The sequence below is a fragment of the Schistosoma mansoni genome, chromosome 2, assembly GCF_000237925.1.
Source record: "Schistosoma mansoni strain Puerto Rico chromosome 2, complete genome".
NCBI lineage: Eukaryota > Metazoa > Platyhelminthes > Trematoda > Strigeidida > Schistosomatidae > Schistosoma > Schistosoma mansoni.
Genome location: NC_031496.1, coordinates 29,586,406 through 29,608,921, shown reverse-complemented (window position 1 = coordinate 29,608,921; position 22,516 = coordinate 29,586,406). Strand labels below are relative to the sequence as shown.

General features: G+C 34.3%; 2 protein-coding genes across 2 annotated transcripts; both read right to left on the bottom strand.

Moving 5' to 3' along the window:
• Window positions 1-243: 243 nt before the first annotated feature.
• Smp_021190 (putative histidine kinase) lies at window positions 244-6,339 on the bottom strand (the record flags this gene model as incomplete). The annotated part of the gene is made up of 2 exons (XM_018796325.1): window positions 244-408; window positions 5,200-6,339. The coding sequence occupies 2 exons, from the start codon at window positions 6,337-6,339 to the stop codon at window positions 244-246; spliced, it is 1,305 nt and encodes a 434-aa protein (XP_018650549.1).
• Window positions 6,340-7,074: 735 nt separating this feature from the next.
• Smp_133680 (hypothetical protein) lies at window positions 7,075-15,366 on the bottom strand (the record flags this gene model as incomplete). Its single annotated transcript, XM_018796324.1, has 5 exons — window positions 7,075-7,098; window positions 7,430-7,729; window positions 11,447-11,854; window positions 14,447-14,712; window positions 15,360-15,366. 5 exons carry the CDS (start codon window positions 15,364-15,366, stop codon window positions 7,075-7,077), a joined length of 1,005 nt encoding a protein of 334 aa, XP_018650548.1.
• Between the last annotated feature and the right edge of the window lie 7,150 nt (window positions 15,367-22,516).

Genomic DNA, 22,516 nt, shown 5'->3' with positions numbered 1-22,516 from the left:
AAGAACAACAACAACAATAACAAACAAAATGAAGTAACCACAAGTCCATTCTTCAGGATTTAGTTGCTATCTAATGTAGAACACAAGATGAATTTAAGATGATTCTTTGTCCGATTCTTTGTCAATCTCATTATATTTTGTACACATCAAACAATGGTCATAATGATCAATTTATAGTAATCATCTTTACATATTATAAATAAGCCGAATGGTATATATATATATATAGAAGGAAGTTAGTGTTCAAGATAGATTCAATGGCATTGTTTTTGAATGGATCATTGAAGAAGATTTTAATTGATTTTCTACAATTTCAATTTTCTTCAAAATTAAATTGGATCTACAACGTGCTTGTTGAATTGCAACTTTAGTAATTTCAAAATTTTTTATAAAAAATTCTACATCATCCTAAGAGATAATATGGAAAAGAAAGAAGTTTATAAAGTAATTAGTTCCCATTTTTTTGGGATAAATTTCGATAATGTAATAGGAAGATGAAGATGATCAGAACTATGTGATTAATACACTTAGTATTGTTTGTTTGAATCTTCCTATTGATGTTTAGAACTGCAACTGGTTAGTCTCTAATTGGCCCCCAAATGCCCTGGTACGGCCGAGAGTGAGGAGAGTACGCTCTCCCTCTCCAAATGCTCTCACATGGCCATGTGTACATAGCCTCTACCGGGGAAGTCCCACTTACTGCCTTCTCGTGACCGGGGTGTTGTTTACGAAATTGAGAGGACGAAAAGCAAATGTCCAGAGCTTTAACCGGGTTAGTGGACACGGCGCATCCACCTAGGGAAGTTGGAAAACCCTAATTCCAAACTAATGGTGGACATAGGCTCCAGTATCCTGATGGAAAGAATGGCGTATGAATCAATCGTTGGTCACCGGCTACCATGTGACTGCATCTCCTTACGATGCTCCACTGCCTTATGAATCAGATCTTTAGGTCAAAGACTCGGGGTGTGGCCCCCTAAGAAAACCACCTGCTTCAGTTTAGGCACTTGGGCAGTATCATATCCCTCACACAAATCGAATGAGATTTGTGCGGCGCATATATATCTGGTGCCCGTTTGTACCAATATTTCTGTGTTTTAATAAATAAATACATTATAGACTAGACAATATTCTATTCAAAATTATTGCAGACAGTTTACATTAAATAAGTCTAGAACTCAAAAATAAGGAGAAAATCACATGTTATATCATCATTAAGCACAATGTCTGTCTGTCCAAATTCAGTGTCTAGTCAAATCTTACTTTCACTAGCTACATATTAGTCAATGAAAATGAAGGCTCAAAGCTAAACTTCAAAATTACTTTATCAATGCAAACTTGTTTCTTAACTAGTAATTTTTAGGTTCGAATTCCGCACTACTTAATTCAGTTAGGACATTCAGGTAATATCATCAGAAATCACTCAAGCAGTCGTATTGTGGCTAACGGTGGAACCAAGAACGCACGTCTTTTCCCTTTTAAAAACCTTCACTAATTTCTCAGTTTTCCTCTATTCATCTGAATCTAGTTTTTTGTGATGCTCTGTTTCATATTCCAGAAAGAGAGAGTAAGTCAAATGAAACCACTGAATTCAGAAAGCAAAAATCATCAATAAAAAAAAGTCCCAATATGTTATGAGACACTAGACATTTAAACTACTTAAAAAGTTTATCATATGCCAAAAAGTAAGTAAAAGGAAACCAAAACAAAAAAAAATTTATTACGCCTTTTCTATATAAAACGATTTAACTGGAAGTCCTTTATGAAAACCGCTTTCAAACATTAAATAATCTAGATCCGTTTTTGTATGCTTATAACTGTTGTATCCCGAAGAGAATTACGAATGGTAACTTTTGAGGACTATTTATTGGTCAATATAAGATGTATATTTCCTATTGTAATTAACCTAATCATATTCGTTTCCTCTTATCATTAACTTTATTTTGACCTTTGAACTATTATTATACGATCCTTGAGTTATCATCAGTTTATTGATTACTTTTCCCCCTATTCACAGCCACAATTGGCTAAATATTGTAGAAATGTTATTTTCCATTTGTTTGGTACGATGTGGTCAGTCTGTTTTGTATATAAACTCAGTATGTTTGAAATACAATGATTCATACCACTGAGGCTGTTATTGGTGTTTTGGGTTTAACTGGCTGGGCTAGGCAGATTGCAGGACCGGTTAGCACTCTAGTCTGCTCGTACGGATTTCATGTCACTGTTCCAATCGACAATTCGCTGCTTTCTAATTGACGGTCTCATCAAGTCACACATTAGCAAGGCATCCACTCGGCCACAAGATATAACAATAACTTTAAAATATGTAAGATTAATAACTTTGCTCGCTATCATTTGATGCTTAAAATCTATGCTGTAAACTTACTGCAAGCTATTCTCACTTACTATAGTCATAGTGTTTAAAAATATGCAAGTGTTTTGAACATGGATATCAATTTTGATACTTCTTAACAAGATAGGGTTTTACAGTGACTAATCACTAGATGGTAGATCATGTGTAGCAACTAAGTCTCATGGAATCCTATTGATCATACTAAAATTTGATTAATTATCTAAGTTGTTTGGAGAAGTTTATATTATATTTGACATCAGGATCCTAGAGGCAAGACTAGGAAGTTCAGATTGATCAAGATTTTGTGTTATTTGAAAATCCAACAGCAATGAATACCTGCAAACCTGAGGTGCCACTCGGCTGTTCAAACTGCTTGTGCAATTTTCATAACTACATATAATGAAATACTTTAAACTTAATCCAGAGTATGAGATTAGATTCAATCAAATAATGTTATCAGTTGCATTGGGCTTTCAAGCTCATTATTTGTTTGCTAAAATCAAACTACTAATAAGTAGTTTTTACTTGGTAAATGAAATACAAATTCATTCAGATTTTTATAAAATATTAAAATTAATAAATTGGACATCAATCTATTAGTTCTTGCTCATTTAACTAGAATCGGTAAATAGCTATGAAATGTTGGACGTATAGATTGTTAAATCTAATCAAACTAACTCCCCTAAAGAAAGTTTTATTTATTTGGATCTCGTCTGTAAGTGTTGGTATTTTTCGATTGTTGATACTAAAAACTGGTTGGATCACTTCTATTTCACAATTTAGTTACGATTTTTTAGTAAACCTGGATTTTAACCACTGAACAATTAATTAGCAAGCTGGAATCAGTAGTTCACTAGTAGTTCACTACTAAGGACCAAAGGTACTGGGTTTGAAACTCAATGTGAACAACCACACTGGTACATTCACTTGACGTGTTCTAAATATAATTAAATAACCATCATAATTACCGCTATAAGATGCAATCTAACTTTACTAAACTTTGTTAGATATGTTAGAGTTCTTACGTAATACAGTTAAAATAATCTGATCACCAGTATAATTTGTATAGAAGATAAAACGCTGTGAATAGCATCAAACATTTTGGTGAAAAGTTACAACCAACGAATTCCATCCATGTTGATTATGACTAACTGACTAACTATTGGAACTGTGACTGGTAAAATCAAGATTATTATGTGGTTTTCACGTTATATAATGAGTTGATTGCGGTTAAAAATGTAGTCATTGAATTAGAATTCGATAGCTAAATAGTATCTATCCTGTTTATCATGAAGCCTGAAGATCTCAGTTCAGATCAGTTATAGAGTAGTGAGTATACAAGTCCGAAGAATTTCTGTCAGATATCAATGATTCTCTAGCTCACATTTTTGATGACATCAATCTTCTAGAAACTGGTATGATTGTGTATGAAATGGTGTTAATTTTGTAAAGTCCAGATAAAATAGTATGTTTATGATCGTATGATATTTGATATATTATTGAATTAACATTTATCTATGGTTTCACAATTCAGTCAGTCAGTGAGCTACAAAGTAGGACCAGGCACATTTGTGCATCGGTCCAAGTTGCCATACCTCGTTAGCACAACAAGATGAACACCGAATTCATAGAAGTAGTTAATTTAATGGTGGTAGTATATAAAAGATAGGTTGTATATAAGGATATAGTATAGGAAGGAAGAAAGTTATGAATCAGTTTTAATCTCAAAGTTTAAGGGAAGATAAAGAGTGTATACACCTACGTCATTGTGATCGATTCTGAGCCATGTCACCTAGAGTCTCGAACCATTGGTTACAATAGTCTTGCGGACCCCAACCAAGTAATCTGAATTTGCCAACATGGCTCAGACTAGAAGTTTCACAAGTGGAAACAACTAGTTGCTTTGTGAGAATAAATGCATCTGAAAATATACACAAAATGTGACTTAGACTAAAACAATTACTTCCTGTAGTCTAATCATATGTATGCTATAAATGCATTCCTTGCTTACTAAAGTCCCTATAAACGAGACTACTGACAAATTTTATCAATCACTATCACAGCGTAAAATAGAAGGAGGCCTTGTATTCAGAAAAGTACGAAAGTTATTCATGGAATGCACTTAAATATTCAACATCAGTCTATAAGTGAAAGTCACCACCAGAGAGAAATAGTAATGGATTCCCAAATGAAATCCTTTCTGGTCGTAATATGTATGCTTAAAATGAAAGAGTTCACTGCATAATAAAATCAATAGACTGTTTGAATATTGTACACATATAGGCAACATATATGTTCTGTATATCAAAAATGAACCTTTCACTTCATAATCTTTTACTGTCAGCAGTAGCACTAACATTACACCAAAGAGTACTGACTAACTACTTTTGTTTCCTCTCTACCAGTATGAACCTGTAAGGATGGCTCATTGGCAAACTCAAAGAAGCCTCAAGAAACCCAGAAAGAGCCGAAGACATTCACCGTTAGAGGAACATTCTAGGATGTCAAGGTGTAGCTCTCCTATTGGTTGGATAAGAAGGACACCCTATATGCCTATTGGCTATCCGAAACGATGATTTACTTTAAGCCTAAAACTATAAATACATGAGATTTTTGTACTAAATTTGACACACTGTTTTGGGAATAACACTCCTACTTACTAGTATTCTGCCTTCTTCTCATTTTGCGACTTGGGAAGGTTCTAGCGTTCCAGTACTCAAGTATTACGTGACATACTAAGTATCTAAGTTCAACATATAACAGAACCTACGATTTGACCAGAAAATATAAATGAACTTATCCAGGATAACAATTAATTCTAAAAAATAAAACAATCAACTTACATGAGTTAACAATGATGAATCCGTTAATCTGTCTAATATTTGATTAATTATCGGACTATATTGAATTGAACTAATATGTGCAGGCGGTGGTGAACAGTAAGTTAAATCATTATTATAATGATTATTGTTATGACTTGGATCATTTGAGAAATATAAACGATACAAGTTCATTAAATTAGATTGTCTACTTATTTCGGATTCTATATTGAAATCTTTATCGGATAATGTAAATTTAGACTCATTCAATTTAGGACTTAAGGAGTTACCATGGATACCATTGTTAGTACTGGTCTGAAGCAGATGATCATCATCAAACCATGTCGTATTTGATAATAATTTATTTCGTTTAGAATATTTTCCCTGTATAGTTAGCTGATCATGTTTCACATCACAATCCATATTACTATTATTATTATTATTAGTAGTATTAGTAGTAGTAAGAATGATATTTTCACTATTATTCACATTATCATTATTCAATAATCTAGGCGAATTTGAAAATACTGATGATGATGACGATGATGTGAAAGGTGAAGTAGTTAAAGAATAGGAAGTAGTACTAGTAGTAGTAGTAGTACCAGTCGTAGTCGTAATAATATTAGTAGATGGATATGTGTTATTGTTTAATTGTATTGAAGCTGGTAATAATTTCAATAGATTAGCTGGATTAACAGCAGCCATCGCTGTAGCAGCAGCTGCTGCCGCTGCTGCAGTAGCTAAATAATTCCCATCTAAATTAGTATTTTGAATGAATGAATTCGACCAAAATAATGGATCAGTAAATGGAAATGATGTATTATTGATAATATCATTTAATAGATTATTGGATATATTCCAAAGATTTTTATTACCATGGTTATTATTATTATCATTATTATTAAATTTTAACTTATTACCACCGCCATAAGTTTCAAATGGATCATGTCTCTGTTTAGAAATCTCTGTGTAATCTAAACTGTTCCCTGTTGCTGCTGCTGCTGATGTTGTTGTTGTTGTTATGGTGGATAAATTCATTTTTGATGTATAACTTGCAGGAGATCGTTTACTAGTGGTGGATGTGGTTGAGTATGATTTCTCACTTGAATTGTCTAATTTTGAGGAGGAAAATAATGATTCATTTTTAACTTTCTCTGCTTGCATTGTCTAAATAAAAAAAAAGTAAATTCAATAGTTTACTTTCATGAAAGGTACAGGTGTTTATAAGGATTGTTAATTTCTTTTCATAGTTTACATAATGAACTAACCTTAGACTAACATTTGAAACCTGAAAGCACTGGACGGCCGTTTTGTCCTAGCAAAGGACTCCTCAGCAGTGTTCGCGCGCGAGGCCGAAGGTACTGGGTTCGAATCCCGCTTGTGGGATCATGGACGCGCATTGCTGAGGAGTCCCGTACTAGGACGAAACGATAATTCAGTGCTTCTAGGTTTTCAATGGTGGTCTAACATTGATCGATTCATGATCTCAATCAAAACTCAATAATCGCTACAACCCCATGTTGATAAACGCTGGAAAGTTGTGACCAGTGGAGTTCATTGATGTCTGGTATTAGAAAGTTCCCTGATGATAACGCAGAAACATAGTTTTTAAATATGATTGGAGTTATACACTTAAATCATTGGATCGTTGGTCAATGATCTAGTCTTCAAACTTCTACCGCGATACCTGAACTCTGACGGTGTGGTCCCCAGTGAGCTTGTGGATGCATACTGTTGAGGAGTTGAACGAAACTATTATATAGTGTTATCTAACTAGGGTTGATTACTGACTTAAACCACAAGACTTTGCTTGACTTAACTTTTTATCATGATTAAATAGAACATACCTTATTAGTCTTGTCACTATATAAATGAAATCGATAGACCCTACAAACCACCTTAATCGATTTCATAGTGATTGCACTGCAGAATTTTTCAAATCAATATCTAAAAATTTAAGTACCATATAAAAACTTTTTACAAGGGCCTTTGTCACGTTTATAAAGCTTACATATGGAACTATGAACAGTCCCTCAGCACTGATTTGTTGACCCTCTAGCAGGGTAAATTTTCGTCTGTTAATCTGACAGTCCTGTATAACTTAATTTTTGCACTGATAAACAAGTTGTCAGTGACTTTTAATTTTAAACTGAGCAATACACAATATCATAGTAAGGGGTGTGACCATAGAGTTTAATTCTAATCCATAAAATCACACCAGTATTAATTAACTTCCAATAAATCAACTACTTACTTGTCTTAAGTAGTCTAAATCCCCAGCTACCAAAGTTAACGCTTTTGATACAAGCTGTCGAGCTTCAATTGACAAGCCATTTGCAGGTGGTTCTTTCATATTGATTTGACCTTTATTCTTTTTTGAATTACGTCTACATGCCTTAAGATAAGCACGTATTCGAGTACGATGACGTTTCACTTCTAATTGGGGCCACGCTCTTGTACAGATATTTTCTAAAGCTGTTATAGCGTGTCGTGGTTGTTCACAAAATGTCACTGTACGATCCAATGTATCATCAACTACACGACGTACAAAATTCTGTTGTGGAAAAAGAGGTTATAAAGATTATTAAAGAGGAATTTTCACATTTGAAATGTACGTTTAGCGTCAAAAATTGGGTTGGTAGAATATTATTAATATCGAAAGTCTCAAAAATATGAACTGCAAGTTATGTATACTTACTTATTTACTTACGCCTGTTATCCCTCGTGGAGGAGCATAGGCTGCACACCAGCATTCTCCACCCAACTCTGTTTTGGGCAATCCTTTCCAGTTGCCATTTATCCTTTTCATATCTGCTTCTATTTCCTAGCGTAATGTGTTCTTTGGCCTTCCTTTTTTCCGCTTCCCTTCAGGATTCCAAGTTAGCGATTGCCTCGTGATGCAATTTGGTGATTTCCGTTATGTATATCCTATTCACTTCCAATATCTTTTCATAATTTCCTCTTCAGCTGGAATCTGGTTTGTCCTCTCCTACAGAAGGCTGTTGCTGATGGTATCCAGCTAACGGATATTGAGTATCTCGCGTAGACAACTGTTTATAAACACTTGTACCTTCTTCACGATGGATGTAGTAGTTCTCCACGTTTCAGCTCCGTACAGTGGGACTGTATTGACGTTCGTATTGAAGATTCTCACTTTGCGATTAGTTGAGAGTTGTGTTGAGTTCCATATGTTCTTCAATTGTAGGAATGTTGCCCTTGCTTTGCCAATCCTCGCCTTTACATCTGCATACAGTCCTCCTTGTTTATCAATGATGCTTCCCAGGTATGTGAATGTTTCCACATCTTCCAGAGTTTCTCCATCAAGTGTGACTGGCTTGGTGTTCACCGTGATGTATTTGAGAATCTTGCTTTTCCCTTTGTGTATATTGAGGCCCATTGATGCACAGGCTGCTGCTACATTAGTTGTCTTCGTCTGCATTTGTTCATGTGTATGGAATAGAAGGGCTAGGTTATCTGCGAAGTCCAAATCGTCTAATTGATTCTGAGCCGTTCATTGTATTCCGTGCTTCCCCTCAAATATCGAGGGCTACATAATCCAGTCAATCACCAGAAGAAAGAGGGAGGGGATAGTAGACAGCCTTGTCTGAATCCGGTCCTTACTTGGAATGCATCTGTCAGCTGTCCTTAATGCAAAACATTACACTGCAGTCCGTCGTATAAGTTCTGGATAATGTTGACAGTCTTCTCAGGAACTTCATAGTGTCGAGGAAGGTTTTATAATTATGCATACTTAGTAATTAAATAAAGCTCACTTTGTACAAAAAGTCAATAAAAATGAAATGTACATGATTAAACAAATACGATATTCAGTAAACTCTTTAAAAATACTACAGACTGTAAAACTTACTTGCATTTCTAAACATCCCTCCTATTTCAAATGAACCTCAACATCATACAGTACTTCAGTAGCGACAGTTTATAAGTTGATTGATGAACTCCGATAATTACTGAAACATGGAGCATTATATTAGGGACTGTCTGTTTGTCAGTTGTTACACAAAGTTACATTGAAACCGGGTATTTCAACAAGCGTCCAGCGAATCATCTTTTTTGTTACTATTTTAACTATTAATTACTATGACATAGAATATAAAACACTGAGGGTAAAGATGGAGATCACTTTGTACAAAATGTCCTCACGGTGCAGAGATATTGTAGTGTGGCATATGATCTTCTACATACACTTAGATGCTTGTCCAAAACTAATTAGCTCACTAGATCTGAGATTTAGCCTCATTGTCCGACGGACGTTTTCGATTATGAAAGCATCTTAGTCCTCTTTCCCAATGGGTTTGTGTCTGACGAAATCTCAGAACAGATCCAAAAAGCTCGTTTGGTCTTTGCCAAATTACGTCACCTATGGCGACTGTGAGATATCCGTCTATCAATAAAAGGAAGAGTAGACTGTGTGGCAGTTCGTTCTGTTCTACTTTATGGCTGCGAACCGGGTAAGTAATAGTGAGGTCAAATGCAAGTTATTAGTGAATGATGGTTAGTTAGTTGATAAGGTTTTGAATCTAGATCGACTGAAATTATTAGGCTACGTGTTAGGTATGCCTGTACACCGATTATCACGACGCGTAATGCTACGTTGTAGCTAACTGATTGTCTGATTTTAGTCCTCCGTAATATGTCATACAATTTCTTACATGAAGTACATAAAAGCATAATCAAAAGTAAAAGCTCATCATATAAATGAAGAATAATATGCAAACAAGTTAATGCTGAGCTACATACGTAAACAGCTCGTTAATCAAGAATGTTTTCGTGTGATTGAATTAAAGCTTTATTTTAACGTGAAACCTTATGATACTGTTCGGAAGCCAATACCGAATTAGGTGAATAGTGATTCAAAACTGATTTATTCAGATAAAGATAAGTAATCATGTCTATTTATTAGTCTAGGATGGAGTGTTCGAATTAGTCATTCATAACCAGTTAAGAACCGCGAAGTATTGTTCAAATTTTTAGCATCAGAAGGATGATTAAATCGATCACATGAAGTTGGTTTCCATCACATAATGAAGTTAGCTACAAATAACCCTTAACACAAAAGATGTACTGGGTATAATTACTCGATAGCATGAATCAAATGAAATCGATATGTAAATCTTTAAACTCCAGCTTGAAAGTTGAAACGCATCAAATTTTATATAAAATATGAGTTTCTTCCGTTCTATATCACTGACGCTCAATGGTTATTATTATTAGTTTTATTCAATAGCATATAAAATCCTCAGCACAAAGTATTTCAACAAGTTTCTATTTCTTATTTCTTGGTCAATCCTGACAACAAATATTGAGTGATTGCCAGTTAGAAGTTAGCAGTTCAGTCAGTCGACATCTAAATAATGTACATTCTTTTCGCTGCATACTGTCAGCAACCACGATATCTCTGACTAGGCTTCCTGTAACCTTTACAGAGAAAGGTTGTACACTTTTCAAAAAAGCACCTGAATAGGTTGTGCGATTATTAGCCATAATGATGTATTATAACAAACAAAATTAGATAACTTGTTGAAATATCTAAATGACAGGAACAAGTAGCCCAGATGTTTAAGCAGGCCACCAACTGATCTTCATACCAGTTCAATCAAAGAGAATCTAAGAACAGTGTTAGTCGTCTAAGTGTTCCAATATTTCCGAACCGACTGATCAAATTTCACTTGACTTGATTAGCAATAATTACACTAGAATTTTTGAAAATAACAGTTGAGTTGTGTGAGATAACAAGATCACTTAACTTCCATAACTATATACATGTGTTATCAGAATGGATTTCGGTGGAGATTGTAGTTATTTTAATAGTTGAATTAATGGGTAAATCTAAATTAGAACACCATTAAAAACTTGGAAGCCCTAGACTGCCGTTTCTTCCTAGTATGCCAATCCTCAGAAGTGCATATCCACGATCCTGTATGAAGAGGTCGTCCAGTGCTTTCAGGATTTCACTGGTGGTCTATTTTAGATCGACTTATGAATTCCACTATTATAATAAGTGTGTTAACTGAAAAAGCCGATAATTTCCGTTCTTTAAGGATCGACATATTTTTTGAAATCATTATGACCAGTCCAAACTTGAATATATCCATTTTATCCATGTTTAAGATCTATTACCCTACGAGACACTTGCTTACTTTAAACATAACATCAACCCTCAAGATTTTCAAGGCTACACAGTAAACCTAGTACTATGTCCCTTTCAAATAATATAATAGAATAATCTTCATTAATCAATTCACTAACTAACATTATACGCAGCAGTTGTAAGCTCCGACGCAGATGATAATTCATTATCCATTTCATCTTGATGATGATTAACATTCATTGTATCATTGAAAGTATTCCAATTACCATGATTATTATTATCATAATTAGTCAATGTTTTTGTTATACTATCACGTGTAGAGCCCTTTTTCATTGATTGTTTTAATGGTATACGATTAGTAGTTAGTTCATTTGTCAATTCTTCTTTATTACTGTCAAGTTGTTCATATGAATTCATCCAATGTGATGAATAGGTTCTACTCATATTTAATTGTTGATTAAAAGATTTAAATTTTGGATAATCATGAATTGATTCTTCATATTCATATGCTTTATTAGTAGTATAATTATAAACTGATGATTCAGGAATCATTGTATCAACTTGAAGCATCTAAGGAATGAATGAAAAGAAAGGAGGATCAGAATACTTATCAACGATGATTCAAAGTTGTATTAATGATGAATTCAATTTCTAAATCTCAGTCGATATGGTTACTAAGTAATAACAAATATCATATTCTTTAGTCCTGGTCAAATCCTATTTATTAAGTTGTAATATGGCTACTAGACTAAGCGATCGGCATTGCTAAGTTGATCAGTAGAATTCAATGAACATCAAGAAGTAGGCAATATTGTAGTGAACAAGAACACTTGTGGGGACAATCGAATGTATTTAAGCACAAATTACAGACTATCTCACTAAATTCTTATAACCATACAGTAAAACAGTTAATTTGCAAAATAACAATTAATTGTCTCAATCTTCATTGTTCCTTTTGTAAATATCAGTCCGTCTTCTCTAATTTCATTGTTCATGCATTTTCCTAACAATCGCGCTTCATTTCAGTTCTCTCCTTATCGATCTTCTGCCAAAATACATTCTATGTCTGACCATCTCCATATACTACTTATATGAGTATAAGTAGACCACACTACAATATGACACTGTTTTACTATGATGAAATTATACTTCACTGACGACCTTGACTAGCTTTTGAAATAACTTTGAGAAAATGAAGTTAAACTTTAGTCAATTAGAGTGCAAGTGACATGGACCAATAATTTATTATATAAAAACCCCCCAAAAAAAGAATAGTTAGGGTTAGATTTTGGAGTTAGAATTCGGAATTTTGATTCAGATTTAGGTTTACAGTTAGAAATGTCGGCTAGAAAATATACTTTTACTCTGTACTATCAAATGATCAATTAGTTAGAATACACCTCAGTGCTATAAGGGGTTAGTTACCGCATGAAGTGTCAGAGATATTTGGTGACAAGAGTTTGAAACCTATGTGAAACATCTATTTCCTCAAGATTGTAGATATAACTTTCTGTTGAATACCAACTAGTGTGAAACCTATACCAAACATGGCTTCCTGACAAGAATCTTTAATCAAACTGTACTATCAATATTTAGGGTAAAAATTAATGTGAATTAACAGCATCCTCCATTTATAAAAAAGACTAAAAGACGTATCTATCTGGTTCTTGTGATTAATTCTCCAAATCTATTAAAATGATCATCTTTTTCTTCACATAAGTGATGTCCGTAAAAAAGGAATACTCAGAGTTAAGTTAATAATATATTTTAACAGTTGAGATCATGAATCAGTTGAAGCTAGACCACCATGAAAAACCTGGAAGCACTGGACGGTCGTTTCGTCCTATTGTAGGACTCCTTAGCAGTGCGCATCCACGATCCAGCCTCGCGAGATTCGATTCATGATCTCAACTATTAAAATTACTATAATATCCACAAAACCCTTTCTGATATTAATAATATATATATAATTAGTTAATCTGAAAAAGCGATACCAAATTTAACTAATCTACTTTGTAGAATACTTCTTGACTGAATTTTCGCAAGATAACTGAAGTAATTATCTACATGGTTTTGTTGAAAATCAAAGTTACAAGTATATTCCAATTGAAGTAACAAGACAACGTATTGTCGGTCACCAACGTAGATGATCTCTGTTAAGTGATTTGGGGCCTACTCGAGTCGGGAATGGTTCGACCAACAGCTAACGTTGAAGTTATACTTCGTGATCAGCACCCAACGTGGATTACCCCTTTGTTGTATCAATGTACTATGAATGCTTTGAAGACCGTACAATACAGAGGAAGTTATTACAGAAATATATCAGTTAAAGTAGATGCAAGCAAAAGCGTGACCACCAACATATGGGCCAGTCCATGATGTACGATTAACTGATGAGCGTTGGTTGAACTTTACCTAGACGAGGATTGATAAGCTATTCGATATTCAGTGACCCAAATGCATGATGATTCGGTTAGGGCTCAGTGACTTTTTACTGGCCTTACAGTATCTACTCATTTTTGAAAACTTATGAATCACTCAAATTTCAATTTTATTTTGACCAAAAACTATCATCCAAATGAAAACTATTTAACTAACTCTACTAGGTGACATTAGTCTTTCAACAAGATCCAGTTAAATTATATCAAAGAATTAAGATAAAACTAGGTACAATTTGTAAATTGATTTCTTTCACTGTAAATCCTATGGAAATGGAGTTTTCCATTAGATTGTAAACACCATTTGTGTATATACACATGATCCTTTTGATCAAAGTCAGATCAAATAGCTTACTTATTATAAACTAATATATGTCGATTAAGCTTTTCAGGTAGAGTCTGATAAAAACAAATCTATAATTGTACCACCATTGAAATGTTCCGATTTCCTTACATCTTTTCTAAATTAAAGAACTAACTTATCTGATCTGCGTTATATTATTGATCATAATCAACTCTGTTCACCATAATAATATCACAAAGGGGTTTTCGTGGAGATTTTAGTAATTAATATCACGAGTCAATTGAAGCTAGACCACGGCCGTCCAGTGCTTCCAGATTTTCTACGGTGGTCTAGCTTCAACAATTGACTCATGATCTTAGCCATATAAAATAATCACAATAATAATAGTAAGATCATATTAATCAGATCATAACTACTTACATTATCATCCATAGTTTTACGTTTCTTTACATCGATCATACATTCTTCTTGATGTTTTTGTTCATCATTCAATGGTAAACATAAATTAGTTTTTGTATGATGATATTTTAAATTTAATAAAGTATTCATTGAATTAGAACGATTCCATTGATTATCAACCGTACTTCGATGACGTTTCTTTGATATAGAAGATTTTTCAGTTGATTTTATTTCTAATGATTTACATCGTATAGGTAAATTAGCGTTTTCATGAATTATACTACTTTCTAAATCATTTGTAGTAGTACTAGTAGTAGTAATAGTAGTAGTAATAGGATCTATAATATTAGATGATGATGTAATTGTATTCGTAGAAGTAGTAGTAGGAGGAGTAGTATTTAAGTCAATTGGAGTCAATTCAGAATATGGAATATCTGAATTGAATGATTTACAAATTACAGAAGATGAAGTCTGTAATGAATAAAACCAAACAAAATTGGTTAGTAATATGAAATGATCAAATACTATTTAATTATTTTATAGATGAGATCATGAGTCAATTGAAGCTAGACCAACATGGAAAACCTGGAAGCACTGGACGGCCGTTTCGTCCTATTGTGGGACTCCTCAGTAGTGCGCACCCACAATCCCGCATCGTAAGATTAGAACCTAGGATCTACCAGCCTCTCGCCAGAGCACTTAACCGATAGACCACTGAGCCGGCCGGCATCCAATGGTGTTAATGTCTAACTTCAACCAATCCACGAAATTGTTCAACCATCTCCCATTGTACTGAGGTAGATATCTGTCTCTACCTGACATGGATTAGCTCCATTGGTCACGACTTCTCACTAGAACTCCAGCAATTACCTCATGGAGTCAGTCACTAGTGAGCATATAATCAACATTATTATTATATATAAACATTACAAACTTACCATTGATGATAACCGATATAATAATAAATCATTACAATTATTATAATAATTCATTATATATGAAATAATCTCAGCAATTGAAATTTAAATAATAATTCCAATGTTTCGTCCCGCAAACTTGTTTGATCTTCTTCAGGATAATCATGAAACAGTTTAATCTTTAAATAAACTACTATTAATCTTGTAAGTAGATATAATCTACTAATGACTTATTCAATATTCAATCCATTCATGATTATTTAAAATAGAATACTCATCAAATTGTTTGGACAAACAAAATCTTATGACCTAGGAATAATAGTACTAATCGATATATCAATTATAGTTTCCTATCTATTTATCTATCTATATATAGTGGAGTTTCACTCAGTAACATAATTTATCACATGTATTATGATCGGTATTAACTCATCTATCATGTACATTGGTCAATCTATCTTATATTGGTACTACTACTACCACTAATACTAATCCTACTCCTACTACCACTTCTACTACTACTACTACTACTACTAATAATAATAATAATATGACTTATTCAAGTATTGTTAAGAAAAATGAAAAAAAAAAAGATTGATCGATTAATTTTTTTTTTGGTGGAATCCATTACATTGTACCCCCATTTGAGAACTACTTAATAAACTGATTCATAGAGAACCTTTTTTGTACATGTATGATTTTTAACCTCAGAAAGTATAAAAATTCAATTAAATGAAGGCATAGTACTAAGAAAATCAAGAAAAAAACAAAAAAACGAAATGGTTATATTGAATTGGTAACATCAATGTTGTAACCTACTTAATTGACAAAATAATAATAATATTTCTTAGATAATGAATGTATGTATGTATATATCTCTTTTATAGGTGTAAAGGTTGTTAACAGATTGTTATTTATAATAGAGTAGTTGCGTAACATTATATATATATATAAGCATTAATTTCAGAGGTATTTTAGTGTGTACTACTGATGTTGACAAATATAAGTAGTATGTATTATTAATTGAGTGAAATGTCTAGCGGCAGATGGTTAAGAAGATCGAAGGAAAGAGAACGAGAACAAAGAATGATTGGTGTGGAAATGAAGGAACAATGAAGTTTGAGATGATTGATTGATATTGTGTAAATGAAGTAGTTACTGTATAGTTCTCACATTTTACTAAGAGATTCTGTAAATATGTATTCAAATACATTCGGTTGTTATTATTATTATCAGAAGGGGTTTTGTGGAGATTTAGCATTTTTTATATTTGAAAGCGTGAGTCAATTGAAGCAAGAACACCAAGGAAAACCTGGATGCATACTGCTGAGAAGTCGCACAATAGGACGAAACGGCCGTCCAGTGCTTGCAGGTTTTCCATGGTAGTCTAGCTTCAATTGACTCACGCTTTCAACATTCGGTTGTCCCCATTTGTGCGATCTCGTTCACCATAGTACTACATAAATCTACCTGAATCAAATAAATAATATATTTGTAATATCTCAGTGACATGACATTGGTTTATTCAGACCTGTTTTTTGATTGATCGCACCTAATATTCGTATTGTACCGTTGTACTATTTAAACTTGGATTAATGTTAATTTGGTTATTTATCCCCTGAAGATGTGGCTTACACTGAGTCACGTAACATTAAAAAATCCAATTTTTCTACTTATCGGGATATTACAAATATTATCAGAAAGGGGTTTTGTGGAGATTTTAGTAATTTTATATAGTTGAGATCATGAGTCAATTGTAGCTAGACCATTATGGAAAACCTGGAAGCACTGGGCGACCGTTTCGTTCCATTATGAGACTCCTCAGTAGTGCGCATCCACGATCCCACCTTTATTTATAACAATCTACCCAATGCTCAATTTATTCGAAATTATCAAATGAAAACTTGGTAATGATACCTACCTGAATCAAGTTGATGATATTACTTAAGTTAATTGTCAATTTATCGATATCCAGATCTATTTCTATAGTAGTAACTTATTTTGATCAATTCACTTTAAGGATACTACCGGCAAGCAACAAACAACAATTTCAATTGCTTATATCAGAAGAGGTTTTTCTGGATATCATAGTAATTTTAATGGTTGAAATCATGAATCAATTAAAGCTAGACGACCATGGAAATTCTGGAAGCACTGGACGGCTGTTCGAATCTCGCGAGGCGGGATTGTGAATGCTCACTGCCGAGAAGTCCCACAATAGGACAAAAGGGCCGTCCAGTGCTTTCAGGTTTTTCATGGTAGTCTAGCTTCAATTGATTCATGATCTCAACTATTAAAATCTCAATTGTGTTTAAAATTCTTCAACTATGTGGATTTGTAATCCTATATTCAATTGAATTCCTTGGTATCATACTTGTTATGAAGTCTGAAGATGATAGGTTTGACCCTACTTTTAATTATGTTTAAGTTGATATAATTTCAAAATCGTTCGATGTTCAGTAAACCATTTTAACTACTATAGTCTTTACTGAAAAACACTTAGTAATCAAATAAAAATGATCTTAGATTACGACAATAGAATATGACTATTATCACTGAATACTTCCTTAAGTCTCGCTGACTAATTAGCATATATATGTAGTGTTCATTCTTGGCGCTGTCCATCAGTTCATTGAAAAATTATTAGCTTACAGTAAATTAACAGAAGGGGTTGATTTGGTATGTTCCATAGTTGAAAGCATGAGTCAATTGAAGCTAGACCACCATGGAAAACCTGGAATCACTGGACGGCCGTTTCGTCCTATCATGAGACTCCTCAGCAGTGCGCATCCACGAACCCGCATTCGCGAGAATCGAGCCCAGGACCTACCAGTCTCGAGCCAAAGCCCACAAAACCCCTTCTGATAATTAATATAATCATATGCTCACTGATGACTTCGGGAAGTACATCCAGGAGCTCTAATGAGAAGCAGTGACCAGTGGAATTCAAAACCACGTCTGTTGTGAGATACGAACTCACTGAAGACAATTGGTGAATGGTTGCTCAACTTCGTGGATCAGTTGAAGTTAGACATTAACACCGTTGGATGCCGGCTCAGTGGTCTGTCGGTTAAGGGCTTCGGCTCGAGACTGTTAGGTCCTGGGTTCGGATCTCGCGAGTGTGGGTTCGTGGACGCGCACTGCTGAGGAGTCCCGTAATGGGACGAGACATCCGTCCAGTGATTCCAGGTTTTCGATAGTGGTCTAGCTTCAATTGACTCATGCATTCAACTAGTAAATTAACAGTTGTTATATCTGGCATGAAACGTTTAAATTGAAACTACTTAAATCTTAGAAAATAAAACTTTCATTTATTTACCATAAGTTGAATATATTCATATAAACTGGACTATTTCCATTGGAGATATATTGATGATGATTAGTGATTGATCTTCATATAACCTAATAAAGTGAAACATGAAACAATTAGGTTACTGAGTAAATTATACTACTTATTAAGAAAAAAAGTAGTAAATGCTGAAAACATGAATAAATACAAATGTGAAAGTTGTAACTAGCTATCCTGAGTAGTTATGAAAAATTGATAATGAAATATCCAATTCCATTTTTACCAACTGAAGTTTTTAATTCATTTAGTATTGTTTGTTTGAATCTTCCCATTGATGTTTAGGACTGCAGCTGATTTGTCTCTTATTGACATATGTGCATACTGTGAGTATTGCCTCGATATTGCCTTAAGTCATAAGCATTGTAAGCAAAGATGGATGGTGGCTAGTAATAGAACCCAAGATACATGTTTCGTCCCATTTGCGACTCGTCAACCGAATGCATCTGCACTCTAGAGTTGATGTCCATTCCAGGACTCGAACCCATTATCATTTGCTTTAAACGCCATCACGTTATCTACTTAGCTATTGAGTCCTGATAGCCACTAGCTTGTGCAATAGAGCGAAGCTTTAATCCATTTTGTATCGTTTGTTTGAATCTCCCCATCGATGTTTAGGACTGAATTTGATTAGCCTCTAGCGATTATCAGGACTCAGTAACTAATGATAACTAATGATGATAGCGTTTGAAGCGAACGGTACTGGGTTCGAGTCCTGGAGTCAACATCAACTCTGGGATGCGTTTACACACCGTGTTGAGTCACAAATAGGACGAAACATGAGTTCTGGATTCCACTGCAAGCGGTCATCCATCTTTGTTTATAATAAGTGAAATTTGTTTAATGAGTAAATACCCTTCGCCACAGCCACAATTATAAAATTCCTCATTAACAAAACGGCAAGCATTAAAAATGATATTTGGTGTTAAGAACTGGGTTATAGTGATAGGTGTGAACTTCTTGATACAGAACATCGAGTTATTCAAAATAATCTATGGTCAGAAACTGGATAACATAGCTCATAAGAAGTGATAGTAGCACAGATGTATTAATTCTATATGTTCCCATAAATAATGAATTTAAATGTTAGTCTATGCATTTGATTCCTTGATTACATCTGTTTCCATCAAACTGTAAGTTAAACTTAATTGATAAATACAAACACAAATGATTGTTAAGATAACACAGGGAAAGTCTAGCCTCATTACTACTCAGTTAAAAACAGATCAAAAGACTGAACAAGTTGTAACTGGTAACGAATAAAATTAAGCATCATATACACTTTTTACAAGATAAATAGGGCTTTCGTGGTTCATTGTGGATTCTTGCATTTTAAAACGTAATTGTTTCCTGGATGGGAACTTATTTATGCTAATTCAAATCATATAGAGTTGAGATCATGAGTCAATTGAAGATAGACCAACATAGAAATCCTGGAAGCACTGGATGGCCTTTTCGTCCTATTGTGGGGCTCCTCAGCAGTGCGCATCCACGATGCCGCCTCATGAGATTCGAACTCAGGACCTATCAGTTTCGCGCGCGTGAGCTCAACCACCAGAACACTGAGCCGGCATCCAACGGTGTTAATGTCTAACTTCAACCAATTCACAAAGTTGTGCAACCATTCACCAATGTCTTCAGTCAGTTGATATCTCCCAACAGACCCGGTTGAACTTCACTGGTTACTGCTTCTCACTAGAACTCCAGGAAATACCTCATGGAGCCAGTCACTAGTGATCACATGATCATTATCATTATTTCAAATCATTCTCTCCTGGAAGCCATTACGTGAGTGTAGTTGAATCTAGTTACTATGCAATGAAATCTGCAAGCAACCATTTCATGAACATATTTAATAATTAATTTTGATATCAACAATGAAACTGATAAGATTCTGACAAGTAATAACCATGTTTTGTTTTGTTTTTACTGGTGCGTCACATTCTCCAGTCCGACTAGTTCAACCTTATAGCATCGGTTCAGTAATTCTATATATGTTTAGTTTTCACCTACTGATATTCTTTTTTGATTTTTATCCTGTTAATCTTCTTCCCTACTGTGTTGATGTAAATCTTGATAACATGAACAGATGTATAGTTATTCACATTTTACTGAATTACTGATTGATCGATTAGAAAAAGTGAATTCATATACTGAACAAACATAGTAAATATGGTCTATTTCAACACTATTTGGTTACAGCATAATCTATATACATATGTTCATATGTATTTGTATTGTTCATAGGTTTAGATAACGGCTTTTATGTACTACTAATTATCGATAATGAAATGTATATACTATCAAGTGATTTGTAACAATTTAGTTGATTGGAAAAGATTATTAACTACAAACTAAGATTAATCTTAGAACTACTACAAATTAAGCAAAAATAAACAGAAGGGGTTTTGTGGAGGTTTCAGTATTTTCATAGTTGAAATCATGAGTCAATTGAAGCTAAACCACCATGGAAAATCTGGAATCACTGGACGGCCGTTTCGTCTCCTTCTGATTATAATCATATGCTCATTAGTGACTGACTTCAATATATATGTCCTGGAGTTCTAGCGGGAAGCAGTGACCAGTGGAGTTCAACCATGTCTATTGTGAGATAACAACTCACTGAAGACATTGGTGAATGGCTGCTCGATTTCGTGGATTGGTTGAAGTTAGACGATAACACCGTTGGATGCCGGCTCAGTGGTCTGGTGGTTAAGCGTTCTGAGGAGAGACTGGTAGGTCTTGGGTTCGAATCTGGCGAGGCGGGATTGTGGATGCGCACTGCTGAGGAGTCCCAAAATAAGACCAAATGGCCGTCCAGTGCTTCCAGGTCTTCCATGGTGGTCTATCTTCAACTGACTCATGATTTCAACTACAAAAATAAACAATAGTTTCATCACAAAACGGAAGTTCCTGTGTTGCATGTATGATTGAAAAAAGGACATTCAATTTTTTGCGCTTAGGATTTAGTTATTTAACCGTTCAATAAACATCTACTAATGTAACTCTTAGATTGAAATTTGTTATAACTTGTGGCCGAGTGGATGCCCTGTTAGCGTATGACGTGATAAGACCGCCAATTAGAGAGTAGCGAATTATCGATCGGACCAGTGATACACGAAAACCGGACGAGCAGCCTAGAACATTTGTCGGTCCTGCTTCTGCCTAACCCAGCCAGTTAAGTCCAGAACAGCCTCTGTGGTATGAATCATTATATTTCAAACATACTGAGTTTATATACCAATCAAACTGACCACATCGTACTATAAAATAGAAAATAACATATGTACAAGATTTGGCCAAATATGGCTGTGAATAGGGGAAACAGTAATTAGTAGACTGGATGTAATTCATGTACGACTGAATATTTGCATTGTGAATAGTTCATTAAACTTTAAAACATCATTCAGTGAGTGTAAAAATTCAATACGGAATATTTCCTTTACGTAAGAACTTTCGTCTAAATTCGAGCGAATAGTTTCACAGTATTTGGGTGCCTATTTAATGTAAGGCATTAAATAGGAATAATATATTTGTAAAATCTCAGTGAATCAATTTGAAGTAAATCCAAGGAAATATTTCCTTGAAAAAGGTTGGATCAGATTGTCGGGCGAAACGTTGGATTTACTTCAAATTGATTCGCTGAGATTTTACAAATATATTATTCCTATTTAATATTTCCTTTACAGCTTAGTGACTTTTCTACAAGCATCGATTTTGTGTTAGATTTATTTATATTATAATAGTTAACACAACTCCGCCTTTAGCTCCTCCGGAGGCTACTGCCGGTCCCAAGCCCGGGTAAAGGAGGAGGGTTGGACATGGGGT